Source organism: Coffea eugenioides, chromosome 3 (genome assembly GCF_003713205.1).
Source record: "Coffea eugenioides isolate CCC68of chromosome 3, Ceug_1.0, whole genome shotgun sequence".
NCBI classification, from domain to species: domain Eukaryota; kingdom Viridiplantae; phylum Streptophyta; class Magnoliopsida; order Gentianales; family Rubiaceae; genus Coffea; species Coffea eugenioides.
The window spans coordinates 21,924,687-21,951,138 of record NC_040037.1 but is presented as its reverse complement, the minus strand read 5'-3'; the positions used below and the strand labels follow the sequence as shown (position 1 = coordinate 21,951,138).

Below are 26,452 nucleotides of genomic sequence, written 5' to 3'. Positions count from 1 at the left end.
TTTTTTTTTTTTTTTTTACAATAACATTAGAAATATTATTGACATCAAAACAAGCTATACAACTTTGAGCACAGGCTCATATTGAGCTTTACAAACTTGTACTTAGACGCTGAGGATTCAAGTATTTCTCATCTTGTATTAACTTAGTAGCATAAGAGCATCATTCTACTTGTCATACTATTTTGGTGAGATGTCAAGCTAAATGAGCATTTCATAAACAATGATCCTAATATTTGAATGCCCTCCAGTTGAGCAAAAAGTCGTCTTTTACTTTGTTCGTCTTCAAACAGCGCAGCAGTTGTTGAGATGAAAGTTGCACTTTCACTTCCAGGCTCCAGCCAATGTTTCTCCTTTGCTTTACACAATGCCAGTTTGATCGCTTCAGCATAATCCAGCCAATGCTTCTCCTTTGTTCGCTGTTCTACATACATGTGAAATCTTGCACATTCTGGAAACTCTTTTGCAATTTTCTAGCTTTGTCAACCAGACTGCCTGGCATCGATAAGTCTGCCTCATCACTAATCAATCTTTTAACTAACATTGACAGAATCACCCTCCAAGATGAACTCTTCTATCCCAACTTCTAGTCCCATTGCAACCATTGATAATTGCACTCAATTCAACATGTTCAGCTGCTAATACTTTCCACTCCCTTCTGAAAAAAGCGGCCATAATATGATCATCTTCATCCCTAACAATACCTCCAATTCCTCGGCTATCTTGAGTCCATGCTGCATTAATATTTAGCTCCAAGAGACCATGCTCTGGAGTTTGCCTCATCCTATAGAACTCAACTATGAAGGAGACAGCAGTGGTAACAATCTAGAAATCAAGATAATGGTTTTCTTAAAACATTCATTTTGAATCAAGATACAATAACAAAATGGATAAACTCTCTCGAGCTTAAATATACCTGGAAGACAAAATTGCCTCCAAGATGAGGTAGCGTTGTGTTTTTCTTTGGCAGTCAAATAAATGAACATGTTTCCACAAGTGGAGATAACTATAAGTGAGCATCCGTAACATGAACGGTACAAAGTTCAATAGATGCCTTAGTCTTGTGATTCGAAACAAAGTTCAATTTATAGAGCTTAATACATAGTTTGGGACCAATTATAGAGCATACTACATATTTTGTACAATTTCTGAATAATTCTCCACTATACTGTTCTTCTCAGGATATCAGTGCGTACTCAACAGATACATTCAATTCAAAGTTGTACTTTACATTTAAAATTTCCAAAAAGCGGCAGCACAAGCCTGCATGAAGAAATCCTACAGTCTATCAAAAAGAACTCAATCCTCCATCTCTCAAGGATGTGGATTGAAGCTACACCATGGCCAGAGTAAAAAATAAACCAAAATTTTCAAGAATTACAAAGAAAAAAAAACTTACAAAAAAAAATGAGTTCTTAATTACAACAAACTGAGAAGAAGTTTCAGTGGCTTAGTTTTGGGGCCTTTAGAAAATGAACACTTCTCACAAACCCTTTCCCAGCGTCACCGATGGTTTGTAACACATCAATTAGCCCTTGGTTATCCTCATCCATGAAGTCTCGTCCTCGCTTCTGTGAAAGAGACAAGTCAAGCAGAAGAAAGCTTTTCGACATTCTCCAAGAGCACTAGTCAAATTTCAAATTTATCATGTACAATTAAGAAGCTATGAATACCTTTGGATTTGCTTTGTCCCATGTAAGGCCAATAGCATCACCTCCCAAAGAATCGTACCATACCTTGAAAATGCCAGGAAAGTCTCTCTGCAGACAAGAAGGATGAGAACGAGCTCCTAAATTAACATACATGAGCAAGAATTTGAACAAAGCGAATTTGGTGGAACATCACCACCATTGGCTAATCCTTACCTCAATCTCATCAATAAAGCACCTAACTGGATTGAAGTCTATCATGACTTTATCTTTTAGGTCTTCTAGGCTTGCCTTTATGCCTGTCCCAACCCCAGCTAACAAGAAGGGATGGAAGCTTTTGCTTGCACGCCCACGCATGACAAGCATCCCTAAATAATTCCAAGTAACATTTCATTTATGGTGAACCAAGTCCTTGATGCATGAAAGCAAACAGTAAATATGTGCACATTGGGTGGGGTGGCTAGGAGAGAGTCCAGATGCATATTTACTGGAGCATCAAAACATACTTTTCACACCAAGCAGAAGAAAGGGAAACGAGGCCAAAAATAGTAAAACAATGAAAAAGGAATTACAACCTTGGTTGAGCTCAGATGGGAAGAGAAGACGATGAGGATACGGCAATTTATCCCGATGGAGAAGGATAACAACATCGTAGACGTTTAGTGGAGTGCGAAAAAGGCACTGCAAGGTCACAAATTATGAGTTCTTGAATGTAAAAGGTTCACAAGTATGAAGAACAACAAAAGGAAGACCTCCAACTTAAGTACGCCATTCACCTCCCATTGGTAGGAATTAAACCGGTCCTGAAATATAAGTTTGGTCAATAAATTTGCGCTGCTGGTTGCATATACCACCAACCGTCTCAGTTCCTTGAACAAAAAAAACAAGATCCGTGATAAAAATTGGAAGAGAGGACATTCAAAAACAAATAGAACTTTCTGGCTCAACCAAATAAGAGCATGTGATTATATGTTTTAGTTCTTTGCTATAGAGAAAAAGGACTTCCCGGTTAGCTGGAGCTTGAGCGCAAGGATGTCGAACACACACACGGTATGCTTCCTCCGCACCATTGGAGGAGAAGGAAAGCATATGGCAGGACGTGACAAAAAGAACCAAAAAGTTCCAACAGCCAAAGAATGATTTTCTCAATATATATAATCAAACATGAGTTTGAGCACCATTTTTCTGCATCTTAGTGGTGGATCTATGGGTCTATAAGGATAATTAATTCCCAGTTCTACAAACTGGCACCCCAGTTGCACTAAATATTAGTGAAGGCTAAATTACCTTAAAGCATTAAAACCATCATAGAAAACACCTAGTTAACCTAATAAGTTAAGTCCAAATTCAGGAGTTGGTTCAATGGGATCTTCTGCAAGTACAAGTGGATATGCTATGACATTATCACTGCGTTAACCATTAAAGAGGGAAAATAGGAGCAGCACCAAAAAATTGCTGTTAAAAGTATAATACATTACACTTCATAGCTGAAACAAATGATGAAACGATGTTATCGCATAAATGATGCAGTTTACTTTCTAAAACACGCATCAGATAAGGAAAATAAAGCAACGCAAGGCATGCAATTAAGTTGCAATCTGAATCTCCACAATAACACTGAAAAAGTGACGCAGAACCTGTTATGTCACGAGTATCAAGAACTCCTATTTCTGAGTCCATCAACTATGGGAAGCTTCAAATAATTCACTTATAAATAACAAAAAAAAAAAAATCCAACTTAAGAGCTACTCACCGTTGGAGTGGGTGATGATCTGGTCCAAGCTTCAGACTTCTTGTCATAAGGAGTAGCCAAGAACATGGCTGGATTTGCACTCTCTGGATTTTCACTATTTTTCCTACTCGATGTTAAATTTTCCTGTCCCATCAAGCATGAAGACAGAATCAGTGAGACCTTGACAAGTACAATAAAAGAGAGAGTATTTGGGACCAAAATAAGGAAAAATAGCCAATTAAACAGATACAAATTTTTTAGTAGCACTTACATGGATCTCTTTTTCATCTTCAGGAGTCAAATCACCATTGATATCAACCACGAGGGCAGAAAAGGTCCAATCATACTCTGACAACAACCGTAAGAACCTGAAACAGTAATGGATGATTCCCATCATGTTTTTTGTCTAACAAATTATTCACATAGAAACAAGCATCGCACCATGTAATTTACAACTCAAGGCAACAAATGACATAAAGAATCTCAATGTGTTAAGCAAACAAGACTAGTCTCAAAGAAGGTGAGAGAAACTAAAGCTAATTATTTTGGTCAAGTTATCTTTTCTCGCAAGAGCAAGGGCTGGTGGATCTGAAAAAGAATTTGACATTATATTGTGTAACGAGCTTGAAAACATGGAATCGCAGCAATGATGACATAACATTCTGTGGATCTGCAAGCTCTCAGTTAGCATATCTCATAGAGAGAGAGAACCAAGATTCGACCACGTATCACTGCAAGCATAAGCAAAATTCCCTACCTCAGAAACCCAGTTATTCGTGAGACAGTAGGACTAAATGGCGCAGGCTTCAGAAAGAGATATGCAACCAACAGCTCAATTGCTTCCTCTCCTAGCAAGGATGAGAGAAGATGGGAAGACACCCAGCGCTTTGCAAGCCTTCAGAAACCAAATCCAAGTGTTAAAGGTAGAAAGATTGGAAAGAAAAGAGAGGAAAGGCAGAAGAAGGGTTCTGTCACCTAACTACAGGCCCATATGTTGGAAAACGACCACATAGCCCATTGATCATGCTAGAGTGCTGGCTGCAGATAAACAATTTCCTATCTGTAGATAAAACCCACTTTGCTTGACCACCACCACCTGAAAAGAAAATTAATTGACAAGAAAATATAATAAGCAGGTTCCTACATGTGCAGTATCATGAAGATGGCAGAGTTTCTTACTTGGCCTTCTCACTAAATTCAAGCCCCTCTCATGCAAAATTTTAAGGCGGAATGCAAATCCGGACATGAAAACATCTACATCATCTTCTGCTGCAGTACACGTCATGCCCCAATTCTTTTGAAGGCTGCTATCTCATTATAATCAGAAAACTTTACACTTAGGATACTTTTGCAAATAAAACCCCAAAAAGACCAACCTTTCACCAATTTTGAGAAGAAAAGCAGACTTAGTCTTCTCTAATGCAACATCATCCATTGGCCAATTCCCAGAACCTTCAAGCTGTACAAATGTATAGACTAACTGTCAGAGTTTGCATGAACAATCTAACTATCAAACTATATCTGAGAAGCCATCCATGCCTGAATCATGACTTCAAGAGGCTGTACAGATGTTGAAGTGAGCTTTTGTATTTTGACATTTACATGGTTTTCACATGCTAGGGCATGAGGTCCAGGAGGGAATACAGATGTAAACCTGAAAGCTGTAATCAGAGGGTAAGGACCAGGCAATAATTTATCTTTCCCATCTCATATATAATATATCAACCATATAACAAGGACAAAGTATGCCGTGAAGTTGAATATTCCCAGATCCCCCACCTGCCACCAGCAAATCCCTCCAAAGAAACATCATCCCAATTAAGATGCAAAATCTAAAGATACAAGTATGTCTCCTTACAGTATCCACTTAGACAAGTCTTTATAAACAATTTAAGCAGCAGTAAAAGGAGATTTATCGAACCACCGGATTTTAGTATGACAAACTATTGCATCTGGAATCAAGTTCGCAATTTCACCAAGTTTGTTCATGAAATTGGAAAAGGAAGGTTATTCACTAGACAACATCATTAGAGAAAGCAAACCAATTTGGTGGAATACAACTGAAAATTAACTAGACTGCTGTTCCTTAGCCATCATGCTTCGTATATTTCTATGGCATGTAAGAAGATTTGACTCTTCTCATCCATGAATAACACAACAGCCACTACTCAACCAATTTTGTTGCTAAATTGAAGCTTAGATCCACAACTGGGTACCCCATCGAAAAGCACAAAAGCAATTGCTTCATAATCAGATAAAAGTGTTGTGCTTGCATCTCAGGTATTGCATACATGTGAGTTGTTTTTTTGTTTTGGTGGGGGGTTGGAGGATTTAACAAGTGTAAGGAAAAACCTGAACTGAGAGGCTGCACGCTGGACACCCTTAGAGGAATGTCATCAAGAAGACGCAACCGCTTTGATAGATCATCAAATGCCACTAACAGACTTTTAGAATATGCAATAGGATCTAAAAATTCATTTTGTACCATCAGTAATCCTTCCAACCAGGGAAAAAACAAAGAGAAATGAGATAAATCTTTAGCTATTGGCATCAATGCATAATACCTTTATTTCCGTAAAGAAGAGCAAAATCAAGTTGATCCACAATGGCGATAATATTTTCCTTTGGAATGGGAAGATGGCATGAAAGAATATGGTCAGATACGTCTTTGATGATGAGATGCCTTTCCCACTCCTCACGCTCCCACACTGTGAATGAGCAATATCACCAAATTAATCGTCTTCAATTAATAACTCAAATATCAACAGCAACAGAAGCATGTCAAAAACACCTTACCTACAACTTCAGCAATTCTACCATCACGAAATTGCCTAAGTGTTGCCTTGTCTCCCCAGAATTTTCGAAATTCTAAAGCCTAAGCATATCAAAGACAGTAGATGTTAATTTGGTTTCACAAGAAAATTCTGCAAAAGAAAATAATTATTTCTGCCTAATACCTTTTCTTTTTCCTCAGGACTGGGGCCCATTGTAACCTTTCTAAAGCCATCCTCCACTGAATTGAATGAAATTCCAATAAGCAGTTCCTCACTATCTAATGAGTGCAAACCCTAGAATCATGCAATAATCAACAAGAAAGATCTAAATGCACCAAATTGCAACATCATATCTTCAAGATTATTGACATCTTACTTCTTCGTAGTTACAACAGGAACTAGTATTTCTCCAAATTACACGAACATATTTAGCTCTATCTTGTAGTCCTTGAACCATGAGCGCAAGTACTTTCTGCTCATAATATCTCCAACATTCATCATCCAAGCAAAATCCTGGCTCATAAACTTCAGTGTTGCCCTTTAAGTTCAATCTGGTTGGGCCATCATGTGATATGAATGACACAAAAAAACATTACTTGTAAAGGTTAGATAAAAAATCCAAAAAATTGCAAGCGTTAGTAGGCTAAATGGTATATCTGGATTATGCAATATAATTAGTTGCCAAATTAGAATGAGTACACTTAATTTCTCCAACTTTGGGGGTGAGTCTTTTCTACGCATAACTCAACACGACAAATTTTCAACGTCCAAATAAGGTGTTGAATACTTTGCTTTAAATGTTTTCAGAGTAAAAAGCATTTTCCAAATTCCAATACATGACAAATTTTTAACCATGACCAATTATAAGCCCTATTTTAAGTCAAAAGATTTTCCATGATTTGTAAATCCTTCACAAATAAATTGGCTCTACTAGATCTAGCCTTGTGTTATGAAGCTGAAAAATCAAAGCCAGCCCTTGACATGTTAATTGGCTCTTGTACAGCAGCAAACGAGACATCTAGCATGAGATGACCCACTCTATGAAGTTCATCTACTTCCTGATATACACCTGAACTTTGAATGGTTGTGCACCACCAAACATTTGTTTCACACTACTGCCTAGCAGCTTCTATAGTATAGCATGCATGAAAGCATCTGCATCCATGGCAAATATTAGGATGAGATTTAACCATATGTAAAGTTGTTTGCACAGTTCTATGCTGTCCACTAATCAGTGTTGCATAAGTATGTCACAACTTCTAATTGGATAAATGAAACCCATGGATGACAATGAAGAAATCTCAAATTTTTTCAAATTTTCAGGTATTGAAGCATTAGAAATGACGCTACCAGACTTAATATAATATGCTGTCCATCAACCAATTAAAAAGCAAATTGTATAAGACACCCAAATATCATCTCACAAGATGTACCTAATACAAAAGTCATATTTGGCTGGATAGTCAATCCTGGACATAAAAATCTCATCAAAGCCACCATCACCATATTTCGCCATGCAACTAAGTGTCGCAGAAGCCTCATCTTGAAGCTGACATTTAGAATACAAAGTAGGTAGAACATTTAATCAGCACGTTGCACTACTCATGATGTCCAACCTTCACTGAGAAAACACCAAATCAAAAGATATTGAGGGTATATACCTCTTGGAAACCATTTCGCGATATGCGAAACCCCAAATTGAAGTCTGCAAATGAATCACAAATAACTACAGGAAATGATTGCAAACTTGTCCTCCTTCCCTGCGTCTGCAAAATTGGAATCAGTATTAGCATAGGCAAGAACCCAACAGTTCAAAGCTTATCAAAGATTAACAAATTGAAGACATAAATGCACCTCCCAAACCATTTGGAGCTCTAAATCGAATTTATATATCACTTAGGGATACTCAATGATTATCAAAGACCATAAATCATGCTAAACATACCTTATGTGGAACATTTCTTTCACCTTGTGGGTGAAAAAAGATTCCATTGTCCCACAATTTTGATTTAGCTGTCCAAAAAACAAAAAATATCATGGACAAGTTAGAATTTTGCTGCAAAATTCAGCCCAAAAGAAAAGCCTATTTGTGTGAAATAGCCAGGAAGACAAGCTCAGACATCAAAATGACCACCTAAGAGATCACACAGTAAATTTGTTGGACTAGTTCTATGTTGCATTCTGGACTAATAAAACAGTAGGTTGTCAATAAGTTCTTTGACATATTCAACCAGGCATAGAAATGAATTTTTTGAGTGAAAAAATCTATATCTCCAAATATATGACATCAGAATACAACAAGCTCTACCAATTTTACTAAAAGCAACCAGAATAACTATGCATACCTATAAAATCCAATGTCACACGAAATATCTGCATTGGATTCATTGATTTGTTTATGCGATTCCTACCAGATTCTGTGGCAAGGTATGCCATAATTACAGAGATCAGATATCCATTTAAACAATCATGACAGTATATTGAACTTCTCTGTCGTGCCCAAACCTACATCATGACAGCAATGTGTGTGATCAAATGACAAATCTTAGTGGAATAATCAATTTTTATCATGAATGCACTCATACGCATACTTTTAGAAGTACTAAAGCTTCCCCCAAATGCTTCCATCCCGCAAAAGTTCTTCTAATAAATCCTGCATTATCTTCAAGAAACATGTCCTCCAGTATACTAGAGTTATACATGGGTGTTGCCTGTAGAACATCCCCTGCAACATATCCAAAAGAACATTCAAATGCAGTTAGGTACAGAGCTAAAATAGGTTCAACTTAACAATCTCAGAGTAATATGTAATACCTTGATTCAGAGCACGAACATTGTTCCGCCCTAAGTTTAATTTGGATATACTGAATAGAGATGATGCGGTGGGAATTATCCTCACGACGAATTTAGCATTTTGAGAAAGCTTCACAGCTACCCAAAAGAAAAGAAAGAAAAAAAGGATTCTACTTAACCAACTCTTACGGTTAGACAGAAGGCTGTTGAATAAATGTTTCGAATCAAAGTCAAGAAGCTAAGTGCAATTAGTCAGGTCAGTGTCAAAAACCTGGATACACGAGCAATATAGGTTTACGAGCTTCATTTTGAAAGGTCGACCACCGAACATCATGAAAAATTGAAGATGATGTCAAATGCTTCTTCAGTACACAAAGATAAAGATATCTTTTGGCATGGTAGCGATAATTTAGATAGTCCTTCTCGTGGAAAGATTCCTGTCAAGATGAAGAGACGAAACTGATAAGATATGGAGTAAAATAGCAACTACAATGAGCAAATACACCATTATCTTTGCAGGCTGATGAAGGTAATAGCAGATACCCTAATTGGACAATAACCCATTGGTATACAAAAGGTATTAATATTCGTTCTTTGTGGAGTGATCATGCATACTTAGGTACCTTACCATCTGAACATCAAACGTGTATCTTAGAAACATTACATATCCTAAATAGTAGCTCTTCAGAAAAATGTCTCCTGGCTTAAACTTTTGAACCCCTTCTCAAATGCCAAGAAATGAACACCATACCTCACATAGCATTCCACAAGGTCTCAAAACTACTGTATGCTAGACATAACATTGGTTTGATATTAAGAAAATGGATAATAATGATGGAACAGAATCAAGAATAACCTCATAATCATTGGCAATCGAACAAAATAAATGTCATACATAAATTTAGACATAAACCTTGGGAAGGCGAATGAAAACATCCACGTTTATGTCCGGTTTCACAACACACTGCATTGAATAGCTTCCAGCAATTTCGATAAATTTTGGCCTGTTAAACTTAAATTCACATTTATCAGCTTTAATATCTCTAACAAACCGTGGTCCCAGGTCAGCTGTAACCTGCAGAGCATTGTAGTATAAGCAAAATAAGGAAAAAAAAAGGTCAAAATAATAATGATAATAATAACAACGATAATGGAGTACTTCTGTAACCTGAAAATTCTCGGGGATTTTATCTATGACTTGTTTGACAAAGGAGACAACGTCGTCAACAGCTTTAGTGGTTGCAGGAGAATAATCGAGCTGCACTTCCTTCAAGAGTTCTGTAACCGTGAAGCTCATGGAGTCCGTGTATGTCACATCGTCGGAGGCCATAATTAGGAGTGATATTTTCCGGCAGTAACGCAGTGATACAAGTCTCGCCGGCGACCGGCGCCAGTTGATTAGGGCTTTAGAAGATGGAGAGAGAGCAGAAGACAAAATCAGATTTTTCTTAAACCCCAGTAAAACCCGATAGGAGGTGATTTCCAGAACGACAGAGACAAAACAGGCCTTTCTTGCTAATGGGCTAAGCCCGTCGCACAAACCAGAAGCCCTCCTTATGCCTACGCACATCTTGCAATCATTTTTTTAAGGGGCACACTTAATGAGCTTTAAGCCGTATAGAAGAGGTATCGGGAAAAAATTATGAGAGCCATGTGGTTCAAATTCCTCAGTCACTGTCTTTTTTTCTTTTTTTTTTTGTCGGATACGATATACTATTCTATACTAAGGCTTCATTTGGATGGAGAGAAAAGGACAGAAAAGAAAGTGACCAGAGAGAAAGCCGTACCATTTCCTTCATTTGGGAGTTTTACTATGGACAGAAAAGAAGGGAAATGAACGGATAGGACCCCTTCCAATTGGTGAAAATTTTTCCGCCCAAAAGTGGGAAGAAATGGACGGAAACTTGTTAGGCGGCAAAAGGTATTTTTAATATGACATTTTTGTCCCTTAAAAGCTGATACAAAAATTTATTATTCCCAATATATCCTAAAGGTCATTTGTAAAACCACCGATTCATCTTTTTCTCAGTTCTTACTTTCAATACTTCCAACTGGATTCACTTGGCTTTCTTCCGTTCAACACCTACAATTCAATAACAGGTATTTCTTTGACTAAATCTCTTCTTTCTTTCTTTCTTTGCTCAATCTTCTTTAGAAAATTATGGAAAAAGCATTTTTTTGTGTAGATTGTTATTGTTTATATTCTAAATTTTTTTGTTCACTTTCTGTATAAAATTCTTGTCTGCGGGAAATCTTGATCTTTATATTATTGATTTGTGATTATATCTTGCATGGTTATGGTACATGTAAGTTTCGGTGGTGATACATGAATATGAAATTTAAATGCATACATTATGTTTGTTTATTTGCCTGTGTAAGCTTCAAAGTGTAAAATGATCAACACAGAGTCCATAAACAATATGTTAGCCTCTTTTATTGTAATAATGCATGTTTCTTTGAAATGATTACAAAGATAGTAATACTAGAAGTATTGTTTTGAATGGAGGCTGATGTTCAAAAACAAAATTAGAGATCTCCTTATTCATCATCCCCAAGAGGTTTCATGCTTGTCCCTACTCAAGTTACGATCCTGGGTATATAATAAGCCTTAAATTGCCTTGAAAACAGTCCAAAGTAAGGATTGGTAATAGTAAAGTTTAAAACTGCTGAAGCTTCTGCAAGTCTGGCCATGTAAACTTTGTCTTTAGGTAGGTACAAAAATTCGGAATTCAATTATCTCAAACCCACAGAGTTCGACAAACTTGACACATTCTTTAAATTTTCATACCTTGCTCTGTTATTACAAATAAATTAATCAAGTATACAATATAGTAGATAAAAAAAAAACTTTGAATCCTACATTGTTAATAGATACTCACGGTGCAAAAAAAAAGTTTCACAAGAATTGAGTGCTATACTGGTCATACAAATTATGTACGTGCAAAATCCCAAGGGAACATTACATCTTCAAAGGCACCACATTGCTTTTCTTGATATTGGTTCTTGACATGCAGCCAAACCAAGCCGTACCGAGACCCCAACTCTCTGTAGCCTGCCCAACAAAGAGACACAATGCACAAACATCTCTCTCTCTCTCTCTCTCTCTCTCTCTCTCTATGCAATGTATGAACTGAACCTAGGACTGACCATCATTTATATTGCCTGATCAACTTCATTTAGAGCAAGAAGAATTTTTCAATAAAGTTTGAATAGACAAAATAGTATTTATGTTTCAATACCTTCATTTAAAAATATCTTTTATGTATTAGGATGTTACATTATTCTTATTATTTACTATAGATTATGTCAACACTTTAAAAACATTACTATTAGAGAACTCCTCCTTCTATTGATATTTAGAATTTTAGCATTGTACTTGATATTTAGAGTTTTAGCATTGTACTTGATAATGATGCCATAACCTTTGTAAATAAATAAAATCTATTTTTTAATTATCTATTCATTCGTAAATTTAGTATCCTATTACAAATCTTTTTAGATGGATAAGGAACAAAATGAAGTCGATGGAGAATTTGACATTCAACAAAGGAAGCGACAATTGGTTGCTACTGAAATTGTTTGTCATGTAATAAAGATGATACTTGCTCGAAAACTAAGTCATGCAAGTTATGTTGATCGACCCATTGGATATCGGTCTGCACAATGTCATTTAGTACGAGAGGAATTATTGATGCAACTTAGTACAAATGGATATTTGAGTAAGGTTATCCGTATGGGGCCAGAAACTTTTAGGCACTTATGTGACTTATTGCAAACACATGGTGGTCTACAACCTACTCAAAGAGCCACGGTGCAAGAGCAAGTTGTTAAATTTCTCCATATATTAACAATTCCCTCAAAAAATATCACAATGTCATACTTTTATCGTCGTTCCGGAGAAACTGTTAGTCGTCATTTTCATAGAGTTTTACGAGCAGTTATAGCATTGGAGGATCAATTTCTTCACCAGCCTACGGGAGAACAAGTTCCTGCGGAAATACTTAATAGTGCAAGATTTTATCCATATTTTAAGGTGATATCAATTTTTCGACACCTTATTTTAAAAATTGTAAATTCATATAGAAATTATATTTTAACATAGTGTATAACTATCAGGATTGTGTGGGTGCAATTGATGGAACCCATGTTCGCGTTAAAGTGTCCAGCGTTGATGCGGCAAAATATCGTGGTAGAAAAGAGCATCCAACACAAAATGTGCTAGCTGCATGTTCTTTGAATATGAGATTCACATATGTTCTACCAGGTTGGGAGGGAACTGCATCGGATTCGAGGATCATAAAAAATGCGCTCACTAGAGAAGATAAATTAATCATTCCTAATGGTAATACTTAGTTAATTATTCTTAGTGCATTTAATTAAGTAGTAACTATTTGATATTTGTATAGGTAAATATTACCTTGTTGATGCTGGATTCATGTTGACAAGGGGACTTCTTACACCTTATAGAAATGTAAGGTATCACTTGAAGGAATACTCAAGTCAACAACCGCAAAACTTTCGAGAACTATTCAATTTGCGACATTCATCATTGCGTAATGCAATTGAGAGAGCATTTGGTGTCTAAAAATAATTCGGAGAGGACTAAATCACCAGGAGACTAAGGGAGAAGGGTACCTGAAGAGACCCAAAGATAATTTGGAGGGAACCGAACTACCACCGTCCCAGACGGATACTTACGCATCCACTAACAACGGGTCCGTTTGGATTAGCTGTTTTTGGGGTTGTTTTTCAAAAACAACACTGTAGCATTTCGTTTTTCAAATACAAGTCCGTTTGGATTAGTTGTTTTTGGGGTTGTTTTCAAAAATTATATAAAAAACTTTTACTGTAGATGTTTTATGGATTATTTTTAGATGTATTTTTAAAACATATTTTCGAGTATTTTTATAATTTATAATTTTTATAACAATATACAATTATACATTTATAAATATTTATAAATAAATATATTTATATAAAAATATATAAATGTATTATATTATATATAATACATAATATAAATATATTTATAAATGTATAAATTATAAATGAATATTATATAAATGTATAAATTATAATTTATAATTTTTATATTTTTATATTTATATACATTTATGCATTTATAATACATTTATAAATATTTATAAATAAATATATTTATACTTTTATAAATAAATATATTCATATATTTATATATAAATGTATTAAATTATATATAATACATAATATAAATATATTTATAAATGTTTAAATGTATATTACTATAAATATATAAATTATCAATGTAAATTATCAACAGTTACAGTAAAGTTTTTAAAAAGCACCTCCAAAAACAGCTTATCCAAACTCGCGCAAGATGTTCTGTCATCATTTGAAGGCGGATTTCTTAATATATTGTCCGTACAAGGAAACATTACAAAAGTGGTTTTGGGTGAAGTTGTCTTCTAATGTAAGGATAGCTGCAATTGGTATTTGAGGTTTTATTAAACAATTAATTTATTTTTTTTTTCAATGCTAAGGACGTAAAAAGAAAGTTTTTCTTTTAAAAAATTTGCTGAAAAGGCTTCGCCCCCGTTTGACATGCAGCAAATTCTTTTTTTTTATTCATAGATATCATTTTTTGTTGAGCTATCATTTTTTATTTTTTTTTAATTTTAAATATAAAAATTTAACATTTGTAGCAACCTTAAACCCTAAACAATAAACCCTAACCCTTAAACCCTATTTCGTAAACCCTAAAACCCTAATTCCTAAAACAAAAATTTCTCTAAAAATTGTGCTATTTTCATAATTGGGGATTAATCATCTTGTAAAAATTCCTTTAGCTTCCAATTGAAAATACAAAATTAATTTAAAACAGAATATGCCTAAGTCATCCATTTTTGAATTTTTTGGTTTTGAGGTTAATTTAAATTACAATAAATAATGCAACATTCAATGATAAATAGGTACAATAACTAAATAAAAACTTTAGTGATAATTAAATGAGAGTTTTGACAAGAAAAAGTCACGAAATTCGTACGACAAGGGCAAGAGGCGTGTTCGTGGGTGATATTTGAATTTGAGACCAACCAAACCAAATGAGATCAACAAAATCATTAATACTAATCATCATTTATTTTTACAATCATCAATACTAGTGATCAAGTTCAATAGTAGGGGCCAAAACCCAACAACTATACAACACATGAGACAAGAAAATCAAGAAGAGAAATGTGCATCTAAAAAAACCCCACTACAATTTGTGATTAACATTGATTGTATTTTTGTTGTTTTATTTTTGGTAATCAGAGAAGAGTGAAGTTTAAGAAGTAGGGAGGAGAAAGAGAGTTTTAAGCCCATGATTTTACATAGATTAATGTTGGTTGTAGTTTTTTAAAAGGTAATGTACTTGTTAGTTTTTCAGCTTCATTTGTGACTAGTATTTTAGGCTGTGCATTTGGCACAGGATATATTTTTTTCTTTTTCAATTAGCTTTGAACTTGTGTAAGGCATAATTAATTTAAGAAAGAAAATCAATAGGATTCTTACATATTTATTCATATTTATTACATAAAATTATTAGCTACTCTCTCTTTATACTATATTTTCTCTGCTTTCCTTCAAACTTTTCCTTCTTTAGAATTAACTTCTGCTTCCTTTATTTGATCTTCCTACCTGCAATTTTTTTCTCATTTGTTTGAGTGAGTTCCCTCGTATGGTTTCCTAGTGATAAATTTTTAAATACTAGAATCTCCTATTTAGAGTTTCTTCTCTTCTAAATTTTTCGAGTGAGAGTTTTTCTTCTACTAAGACTTTCTCTGTGAAGTATTTCTTTATTTATATAAGTTTTCTTGTTAAATTTAAGATTTCTTAGATCTAAAATTTGTTAAATCTATTTTGCTAGATCTAAATTGTCTTTGGGCTTGAAGCACTTTCATAACACAGTAGAAATTTTTGGCACATCATTTTAAAAATTTCCACAATTGGGTTCTGCTATCAGTTTGTGATAATCTAATCAATCCTTCCATCCAAATTAGGAACTCATTTTCATGTTCGTGCCTAACTCTCAGTTAAAATTTTTGATATTGCATTTAATTTTTTGTAATCTCACACATTTCAAGTTGTAAATGTAGTATATCCTTTCTCCAATCTTGATCTATTTTTGGATGGGTATTGATTGAAACTTTTTATTTATTTAAACAAACATTTGAGTTTTCAAAGTTTGTGCTGCTATAGTAATAATACTCTTCGATGCAAAATTTTGAGTTTTTGGCTAAAATAATCTACTTTTCAAAAAGTAATCCCAAAGTAATGCTCTTTCAGTTTTTATTCCCTTATTAATCCAGTTATTGCCATGTGGACTCCCCATCAAAGGAAAAAATAACTTGTAAATCTTTTGTTTATATATTACATAGTTTTTCTTTATTTAGTGCCTTAAGGACAATCTGTAAGTAAATTAAAAAAGGAAAGTGGATCCATATTAGTGTTTTAAAATTGTCGATCACCCTCCAAATTGCAATGATTTTGTCGAAAAACTTTTTTTTTTTGCTGCCATTATTCCTCCCTAGCTTTATTCTTGATGATTATATCACAAGTTCCTTTCTTTTTTTTCTTGTTACTTGCAATTTTATATATGGTAGTCTCCTAACTTTGTAAATTTTAAGAAGTTTGCAAAAGCTCAAATTGTTTGAAGTATGAATAAACATTTCAAGATACATAATAATCATAGTTTACGTGAACTATAAAACTTCCACTATAAGGGGAAAGAAAATTTGAAAAAAAAATTCTCTTGCATTTTTTGACTTATCAAAAGAGAATACATTCCAAAAAAAATAGGAGAGAGAAAATATAACTAGGTCAGTGTTAATATCAAAATTAACATGCTATATGGGCCAATCTAATGTGAGAAATACTAATTAACTCACTAATAGATAGAGAAATATTTTTATTTATCTTTAAGATTGTACATAAGTAGCAAAATTTGAACTATTGAAAAGTTTTTAAGAATCTATTGATGTGGATTGTACCTCTTAATATAAGATGGAAATGTGAATATTTTCCATACTCGAAGTCGATGTGGCAACTAGTAAGTTAACAACGGAATATATTTTGAAAGTGCATTAGTTTGGGAATAATTTTAAAGAATAAGGTTATTGTGGAAATAAACTCCAAAATTTTCAATGTTAAACAATATATACCTTGGGTAGAAAAAGTTGGTTAAGAAAACTTTCTAAATTAACTTATTGTTAAAAAGTTTAGAAGAAAATCTAAAATCACAAGAATTTAGTACATTTAAATTATAGCATACTACTACGCAATCAAGAAAGTTTAATTAGTATGAAAAATATGTGTCACATTTCTTCAAAGCCACAAAATAGTCTCTACACGTTTACCACATACCTTAATTTTCGGCTATTGCTATCTTCCAGCATGTATCATGCATGTAGTTATTGATAATAACTAGTGAAAATTTGATACAAAATTTGTGGTAGACATCAAATTCCTTGTGTCAAAAAAAGACAAAAACAAGAGGTTGATAAGAGAAATTTCCCTCAAAAGAGGTTAATTCGCAGTTCGAAATTCTTAGATAGGATTAGCTGACAGACGTACTTTGTGGATTGTGATGTATTGAAATATCACATAAATAAACATGACAATGTACGCAGCATAAAGAAGTCACGAGGAGTAAAATAAAATGGCATGAAAAAAATATCGAACTCTTAAATAAACTACATGATCTACCTAAAAATTTTCCTAACTACGAAAACTTTACTTCCATACAAAGGATTAGACTCCTCTCCATTAATTAAAAAGATTTTCATTCCATTACACCTATATCATAATTTTAATTATAATATTATGTTTGAAAATCAAGACTATCCATAATATATTTCTCCACTTGCTTAATGTACGTACAAGAATTAAAATTAAATTGATTAAATTTTACTATCAGATCAAACTTTAAATCTTTTATCATAATTTTGATATGTCTTGTGCAGTCCAAATATTTTGTGCAAATTTAATAAGAAAACATTCATAGATGAGTTTAGTTTTTAAGTATGTTGATCTACTTATGGAAATAAAACTATTGACCTTATGTTAGTAAAAAATGAGATACGCTCCTTCTTCCTTTGACGTGGGGGCAGCTAGGGTTTCTTGAGTGCCATGGCAACTTCAGCTGCCCTTCATCCGCAGGATGGAGGGCATCCAATCTCTATGTCGCGGCCTTCGTTTCAACATAAGTCGTTCTCTTCGCTTTTCTCTTCAAAGGATGGACCAACGCTGGAGTTGCAGACAGACAAGACAACAAGAAGAGGGGAACCAGCGGTGGTCTTCTCTCCGCTGGACGTATCAAAATTTGCAGCCTCTTTTCAGCTTTCTTTGGTTGGCAAGTTCTCAAAAGGCCGTCCTCCCATGGAGGATATTCGCAGGTTTTTCAAAGCTTTGGACTTGAAAGATGAGTTTTCGGTTGGTCTCTTAGATCATCGACATGTGCTTATTCGTCTTGCTAGTGAGAAAGATTTTCGTCGGCTTTGGGGCAGGAACGTATGGTATGTATTTGGATGCCCAATGCGTGTGTTTAAATGGACTTCATCCTTCCATGTCGATAAAGAACCTTCAATAGTTCCAGTATGGTTTTCACTACCGAAACTGCCGGTTCATTTTTTCAAGAAGGAGTGCCTATTTCACATAGTGACTTGCTTGGAAAGACCACTCTTCATGGATGCTGCAACCAGCTCATTAGCATGCCCCAGTATGGCCCCCCGTGTTTGTGCGAAGGTTGATTTGTTCAAACCTCTTCCGAAACGGGTATGGGTTGGTGTTGGGATGGATGAGGCGAATGGCTTTTGGCAAGTGTTAGAGCCTGAGAACATGCCATCATATTGCTCCTTCTGTTTCCGCCAAGGCCATGCGATGGATGGGTGCCATGTTAAGAACCCAGAACTGAGAGCGGCACTGCCGCATGGAGGCCTAAAGAGACAGGAGACTGTTGTGGCGTATCGTCCCAAGCAGGCTGGAGTTGGAGAACAGGAGGGCGGCAAATTGAGAGCTGGCGTGAATCCCAGTGGCGCGGTAGTGGCGGGGGATGCCTTACCCGCGGCTTCCACTCAGGTTGTTCCGGCGTCGGCAGTGGCTGCTAGTGCAATTGGTGATTTAGGCGCAGCGCTGGTGCTGAGTCAAGCTATAGCAGCGGGTATGGCAGAGGGTGTTTCGGCTGCGGCTTCGCCTGGGCAGTCTCCTAGTGCACAAGCCATAGCTTCTCCCGTTAGGACTGCAGAGAAGGTGGACAACCAAATTGGTATAGCACACAAGGCGCTGGTGTCGGGGAATGTAGCAGCTGTTCCGTGCATGCCTACGGACAAGTTGGGGGAGTTGACAGCTTCCGGTTTGCCGGTTTCTTCTGGGACTGCTGCAACTTTTGGGGTTGATCAGGGTGGGGAGGAGACTGGTGGGTCGGAGGAGGCTCTCATGGAGATGGCGTTTGGCTCAGAGGTGGAGGAGGGAGGGTTTCATAGTGCAGAGCAAGTAGCTGGGTATTTGTCGCCGCGTGGTGAAGTTGGAGGTGTGCAACGGGGGGCTAGTTCGCTGTTCATTGATATATTTAACCTAGACCCGATAGTTCAACAAGTTCAGGGCAAGGTTCGGACAGAAGATGGGGTTAAAGCGATCACGAAGCTTAAACACAAAGGTACGCGCGCTCCAACTCCTAGTGATCGATCTCTGCGCTCTAAGACAAAACTATCTTCAAACTCTTATGCAATATTGTCCGATGATTAATTTTCTTTTTTGGAATATTCGGGGCATCTCGCGTGCCCCAAATTTTCATCGGTTAAAAAGACTTATTGCGGATTTCACTATTCCACTAGTTGCAATTTGTGAACCTAAATTATCTTCAGGGGATGTCCAGTTATTTCGGGTAAAGTTGAATATGGATGGTTGTATTGTTAATAGCGAGGGCTCCCTGTCGGTGTTTTTTCAAAAGTCACTTGTCTGTGAGCATATTGGGGAATCTAGTCAACATTTGTCGATTAAAATACACTCCCAGTTGCTCTCTGAGCCGATGGTCTTCTCATTTGTACATGCAAAGTGTACTGGGCAAGAAAGAGTTTTGCTTTGGGCGGCGTTGTTAGTGGATAACCCTATGGCTCTTCCGTGGTTTCTAGTAAGGGATTTTAATATGATTGTTAGTGAGGAGGAAAAGAGAGGTGGTTTATCGTTTCGACTGGAGGAGGGGTTGGATTTTATTTCGTTTATGGCTAGGGCAGGTGTACAAGATGCTGGCTTCTCAGGATCCAGATTTACATGGTGTAATAATAGAGGAGGGAGAGCTCATATTTGGAAGCGACTGGATCGAATGCTCTTTAACCAGGTGGCCGCTGCCTTACCTTTTAACTTTCAGGTGCAACATTTAGGGAGAGATCCCTCAGATCATGCTCCCCTGCTGCTATCGGCCATAACTAGGCTTGACAATAAGCCAAGAGCGTTCTGGTTTCTGAATTTTTGGACGTCTAAGCCAGAGTTACTGGAGGTGATTCGAAGAGGGTGGGAAGGGTCATTTTCAGGACCGTCGTTGCAGCGATTGGCTAGTAAATTGCGTCAAGTTAAAAAACATCTCCAAAGTTGGTCACGTGAGCAGTTTGGAAATATTTTTGACGCAGTGCGCGTTGCTGAAGAGCGAGCGTCAATGGCAGAGGCTCACTTTGATGATAATCCCTCTAAGCCGAAGTTGTTAGCACTACAAGAAGCTCGAGCGGTACTTAGGAATGCTTTGTTTGTGGAGGAGGAATTTTGGAAGCAAAAGGAAAAAGCGAAATGGCTGCAGGATGGGGATAGAAACACAAAGTATTTCCACTCTATAGTTGCAAAGAGGAGAGCCAAGTCAATAGTAAGGATGCCAATGGGGTTTGGTTAACAGAGGAGAGTCAGATTGCAATAGAGGCGGTTCACTTCTTTGAGAGTTTGTTTACAGCTGAGCCTTGCTTGGGGTCATGGGATACACTGGGTATAATTCCTAAAGTAATATCTCATGATCAAAATGAGGACCTGGTGCGTGCTCCTTCCTTGGAGGAAGTTCGAGAGGTTGTGTTTGCGATGAATGGTGAGAGTGCCCCTGGGCCGGATGATTTTACAGGGAAATTCTTTTCCTTTGCTTGGGACGTGGTGGCCCATGATGTCTATGAGGCGGTGGGCAGTTTTTTCTATGGAGCTGAGGTGCCGAAGAGCATTACTGTGACACTGGTTGTGCTTATCCCGAAAGTAAGTGCTCCTCAAGACTTTAGTCAATTTCGGCCGATAAGTTTGTATAATTTTATTAATAAGGTTCTGTCTAAAGTTCTGGCTGTCAGATTGGCTAAGGTGTTGCCTTGTATTATCTCACCTCAACAGAGTGGTTTTGTTAAAGGTAGGCCGATTTTTGACAATTTTCTGTTAGCTCAGGAAATAGTGTCAGGTATAGGGAAGTCTAGTCGATGGGGTAATATTGTCTTAAAGCTAGACATGGCCAAAGCGTACGATAGGGTGTCCTCGCTTTTCCTATTGCAAGTGCTTAGAAGGTTCGGGTTTAGTGAGGTTTGGATAGATATGGTTTGGAGGTTGATTTCGAATGTTTGGTTCTTAGTTATTATTAATGGTGTGCCCCAAGGTTTTTTTAAATCTGGTCAGGGTATTCGCCAAGGGGATCCGCTATTACCATCTCTCTTTGTCATAGGTGCTGAAGTCTTGTCTCGACTATTAAACTCCTTGATTGGGCAATGGGGTTTTGTGCCATTTAAGGTTCCATTAGGGTGCCCGGTTGTTACCCATTTAGCTTATGCAAATGATGTTATTATTTTTTCTAGTGGGATGAAGAAGTCGTTACAGCTGATTATAAAGGCGCTAGAGGATTATGAGATGATCTCGGGATAGAAGGTCAATCATAGTAAGAGCTATTTTTTGGCTCATGCTAATATCTTGGGGGGTGCGAAGGCGTATTATTGCACAAACCACTGGTTTTCATGCACAATCCTTTCCAGTAAAGTATCTTGGGTGCCCATTATACTCTGGGAGACGGAAAAAGAGTTACTTTTCGGCTATATGTACTTCAGTGGTTAATAGAGTGCTCTCGTGGAAAGAAAAATTCTTATCGTATGGCGGCAAATTGGTCTTGATACGGAGTGTGCTGTTTTCGATGTCTATCCATATTCTTGCGGCTTCCAATCCTCCCAAGGGGATTCTCAGGTTCTTGGAGAATATTTTTGCTGACTTTTTATGGGGTGCTTCAGATTTTGGGCCACGTGTTCACTGGATCAAATGGGACCAGTTGTGTAAGCCTTATAAGGAGGGAGGTATGGGTCTGCGGTCGTTGCACCATGTTTTTGCTGCTTTTTCTCTGAAGTTGTGGTGGAGGTTCAGGCTGCAACAATCATTATGGGCAGAATTCATGCACTTGAAGTATAATTCCAATTTGCATCCGTGTTATTCCGAGGTGTGCCCAGGGCAATCTGCCACTTGGAGAACGATAATTGATGTTCAGGTGGTGGCAGAGAGGAATATACGATGGATATTGGGTAGTGAAAATTCAAGTTTTTTGCACGACAATTGGTTAGGATCAGGGCCGCTATGTCAAGAGGTGGAAACTTTTCAGGAACAGTCAGTTGCGGATTTCGTGGTACAAGGTTGTTGGGATTGGCAGAGGTTATATGATGTGTTGCCTACGAGTTGGGTGTAGAGGGTCTTGGAGGCGGCTCCACCTTTTTCGGATCAGGTGGACAAAATGATTTGGTATCCAACTAGCTTGGGTGAGTTTTCTATAGCCTCGGCATATCAGGTGGTGCGGCAGGGTGGTAATTGTGAGAACCCTGAAAATAGACATATAAATATTAGTGCATATTTTATTTACATTTTAATTCTTTAATAAATTTTAGCACTAAGTCCAATTGTTTTTAAATGAGTACGTAGAAATGAACGTTAGGTGCAAAATAAAAGAATTGTGCTAAACTACTAAACTTCTTAGTTTTGTTACATTAACTTCATATTTCTATGGTAAACTATTTCATTGATCTAATAATTAATTTCTTTGAATTCTAGTATTGTAATTAATTGTTTTGCAATAAAAGTATAAAGATAATTTCTAGGTAATAAATAATATAATTGTGCCAATATTGAATTATTCGGTTTGCCATACTAAATTAATAGTTCTTGAGTTGGATTAATTCTATTACTTTAAAATAAATTCTTTGATTTCCGATAACTAGTTTTAATCGTTAATAATGTTAAATGTTAATAGGAATTTCCGCGTTAAGATGAAAACCAATGAATTTTAGATAAATATGATACTAATATACTAAACATACTTAAGGCGTGAAAATTTCGATAATTATAGTCTTATCCTTCTTTGTTTTCACAATAAGTGCGTAAAAATAACTTTTTATGTGCAAATTGACAACCTTGGATTTAATTATTATTTCACTTGACTTTATATTACTAAATCGATAAATTTCGAGTTAGACTAACTCCACTTCTTGAGAAATAATAATTGGAAATTCTAATAACTAATTTAATCGCTAAATAATATAGGAATTACTAGGAACCTTAATATTAAAGTTTAATCGAGAATTATTCGATAAAGATGGTTTAGGTATATTAGGGTATAATTAGGCGTTCAAATCACACTTGGGGATAATTTTTAGAATTAAGTTGGATTTGAGAAATTAAGTTGAGGTTAGGGAGCAAAGTGAAAAGACTAAAATGCCCTTACATTTCCATGCAAACCAAACGAAACCTCTGACAACAATTTTAATCACCGCAACTATCGGCCAATCACATTTTCTCCAATTCGATACGCAACCGATTCGTACACACGCAACCTCTGCTCCAAAACCGTAAACCATTCTTTCTTCCTTCTCCAAAACCACGACACCATCCCTCTATATCACAAACCACCATTTCCATTTCCTCTCTGCACCAACCCACCCCAGTCCGCAACCAAACACTCCCTCTCCAGCCTCTGCCTCGTGATCATCGACAGAGAATGTGAGAGTGAGCGGCAACCGTGCGTCCGAGAGGGAAGAAAAGGATCCGCAAGCTGCAAAAAAATTTTTTGGGTCCGTCCGTGAGTTGAAGGAAGACAGAGAGAAACCGTGAGCGAGCTTCACCATTCTGCACTTCCATTTCTACCAGCTGCAATCAAGTTTCCAGCCTCAACATTCCACAACATCATTCCATTTCACTTCACCTTCTGCCTTGGTATCATCGACCAAGAGAGAGAGAGAGCTGCACTCTGCAAGCCAAGAGTGAAAGTGAGGGAGAGCCGAACACTTTGCTTTGTTTTTCTGTTCGTGAGCTAGAGAGAGAAAAAAAGTGAAACCTGCTATTCTATATCCATTCCAACCGTGAGTTAGTGAAGAGGACTGAGGGCTAAACATTCACCATCCCAGTCGCAAGCTTGGACAAGAGAGAGGAGGAGTGGACGGGCTGCAATTTCTGGATAGCCGAGAGGAAGAAAATGTTGCAGCTGATTGTCGGGTGAGCTAAGTCTTAAGCTGAGGTAATTTTCTGGACTTAAACTGGTTGATTATGGGTTGATGAAGCTGATTAGAGGCATGCATGTGAAGGTGGTGCAGCTAGATGATAGTTTAAGTCACAAAAAAAAATCTGATGTTGAAGGAACTATGGTTGCCGAGAGCTTAAGCTGGAAATTTGCAGCTTTGGTTGACCAAGTTTTGATGATCTGAGTTATATGTGTGTTTAACTAACCAGAGTCTGGATGATCAAGCTTTGTATGAAGCTAATTAACTTGGATTAAGCAAGAAAATTGAAGGAATAAAAAAACTGGTTGCATGCATGTCAATCAAGAGAATTGGGATGAATTTCTGGTTAAATGGTGATTTGGATGATATTTGAACTTGGTCTTGGATTCAATCAGATAGATAGCCGTTATTTGGTGTTACATGTGAATTGTATGGCCAGAAATTCGGTTGTTTGGCTGGAAATTTTTATTTGAAAATTGTTGGACTGCTGAACCAATTTTTCCAGCTTAGCCGATGGAGCTGTTTTGAGAATTGTATGGTATTTTAGTATGAAATCTACTGGAAAGCGTTTGATCCTCACTTGGTTGTGTGTTTAGCTAACTAAATACTGGATGATTAAGCCCTGCATGGGATTAATTAGCTGTGTGTAAACCAGAGATTTGAATGAAACCAAAAAGCTGCTGCATGCATGTCATCCATAACTAGTTGAACAAATTCTGGAATTTTGGGTACATTTTGTTGGTGACCGACCCTGTTTTGAACTGGAGTTGATAGTGACTTCATTTATTAGTCTTGCATGTTAGTTTTGGGTACATAATTTTGTGTTTCAGCCGAGGAAAATTCGGTTTAAAGATGGACTAAGCTGCTGGAATTTTTCCAGTGTAGCCGAGTGAAGAATAAAAGAATTTTTCAGTTTTCTTTTGCGAATTTTGGTTCTAAAATTCTGAACTAAACTGTAAAATATTGTATAATGCCTTGATTTCTTCATGCATGAAAGACTTGTACTTAAAATGAAGGGATTATGGGAGAAAAGTTGTGTTTTAAAAACTGGTTTTTTTGTTAGAGTTGAAAACATGGCCGAGGGAGAGGATTAGAACCTGGACCAACTTTGCCTTCGACTTCCTTGACCGTAAACTTTATTTAACACTGCTAAAGATACTCTGTAGCTTAATAACCATCCTCGGCATGTCAATTTAGTGTTAATAAAAAGGGAAATTAAGGAAGTAATCGTACGTTGAAATTGTCAATTGATGACTGTTATACATAGCTGATGACAGATTAGTATGTATATGATTTCTTGGCTGAACCATTTACTGGAATTAAGCATTATTTGCCTTGGTAGATGCTGGTATGAATGTCATACTTAGATGTATGGATGGTTTGAATAAAAGTTTTATGGTTTTAAAAGAGAAAAAGGAGTTTTTCACAATTGAAAAATGAGTTTCCAGATTTTCGATTTTCACTGTCCAGTCTCAACAAAATGCTTATATCTTGGTGTAGGAAAATCCGATTAAGGTGCCGTCAGTGGCATTTGAAACTAGAGTCATAGGCCTTTGTCCTGTAGAAATTTCCTATTTTTCCTCCATGTGTACTGCTGTCTGGGAATCTTTGAAGTAGACTGTTTTGGTATGAATGTCCTGTTTTCTTCGTGAAACTAAATTTTGATTTGGATTGAACTTGTAGCTTACTTGTGGTTTAAATTCTTGATTGAATTGTGGTTGGAAGTAATTGATGTTGTCAAGGGCTAATGATTGATGAAGCCCTTGGCCATTTGAATGATTTTATAAGTACTACAGGGTGATGAAAGTTAATTGCTGGAATGTCTTGGAGGCTTTACTTTTATTTTTATTTGCTTATGATGGGCTTGCTGAAACCAAGTGCTAATGATTGATGAAGCCTTGGTCATTCATTTTATTTTTATCAGAAATGTATTTGTTGAAATCTAGGGCTAATGATTGACGAAGCCCTAGTAATTTGCTATGTGATTTTTGCCATATTTTGATCCATAATGTGATT

The 26,452-nt window shown here is 36.5% G+C and overlaps 2 protein-coding genes across 2 annotated transcripts; one reads left to right on the top strand and one right to left on the bottom strand.

Annotated features, from left to right (window-relative positions):
* Positions 1-1,171: 1,171 nt before the first annotated feature.
* Positions 1,172-10,454, bottom strand: LOC113767087 (nucleolar protein 6). The gene is made up of 26 exons (XM_027311262.1): positions 10,114-10,454; positions 9,859-10,020; positions 9,217-9,382; positions 8,967-9,083; positions 8,744-8,877; positions 8,498-8,657; positions 8,098-8,165; positions 7,814-7,918; positions 7,586-7,701; positions 6,529-6,703; positions 6,336-6,446; positions 6,175-6,253; positions 5,943-6,086; positions 5,731-5,844; positions 4,918-5,039; positions 4,755-4,837; positions 4,558-4,682; positions 4,354-4,474; positions 4,136-4,273; positions 3,650-3,746; positions 3,400-3,522; positions 2,423-2,515; positions 2,222-2,327; positions 1,863-2,014; positions 1,671-1,757; positions 1,172-1,568 (listed from the first exon to the last, which is right to left on the bottom strand). The coding sequence occupies exons 1-26, from the start codon at positions 10,273-10,275 to the stop codon at positions 1,440-1,442; spliced, it is 3,189 nt and encodes a 1,062-aa protein (XP_027167063.1). The 5' UTR covers positions 10,276-10,454; the 3' UTR covers positions 1,172-1,439.
* A 1,990-nt stretch (positions 10,455-12,444) lies between these two features.
* On the top strand, positions 12,445-13,530 carry LOC113766309. The gene is made up of 3 exons (XM_027310515.1): positions 12,445-12,978; positions 13,062-13,209; positions 13,352-13,530. Exons 1-3 carry the CDS (start codon positions 12,445-12,447, stop codon positions 13,528-13,530), a joined length of 861 nt encoding a protein of 286 aa, XP_027166316.1.
* The last annotated feature ends 12,922 nt before the right edge of the window (positions 13,531-26,452 follow it).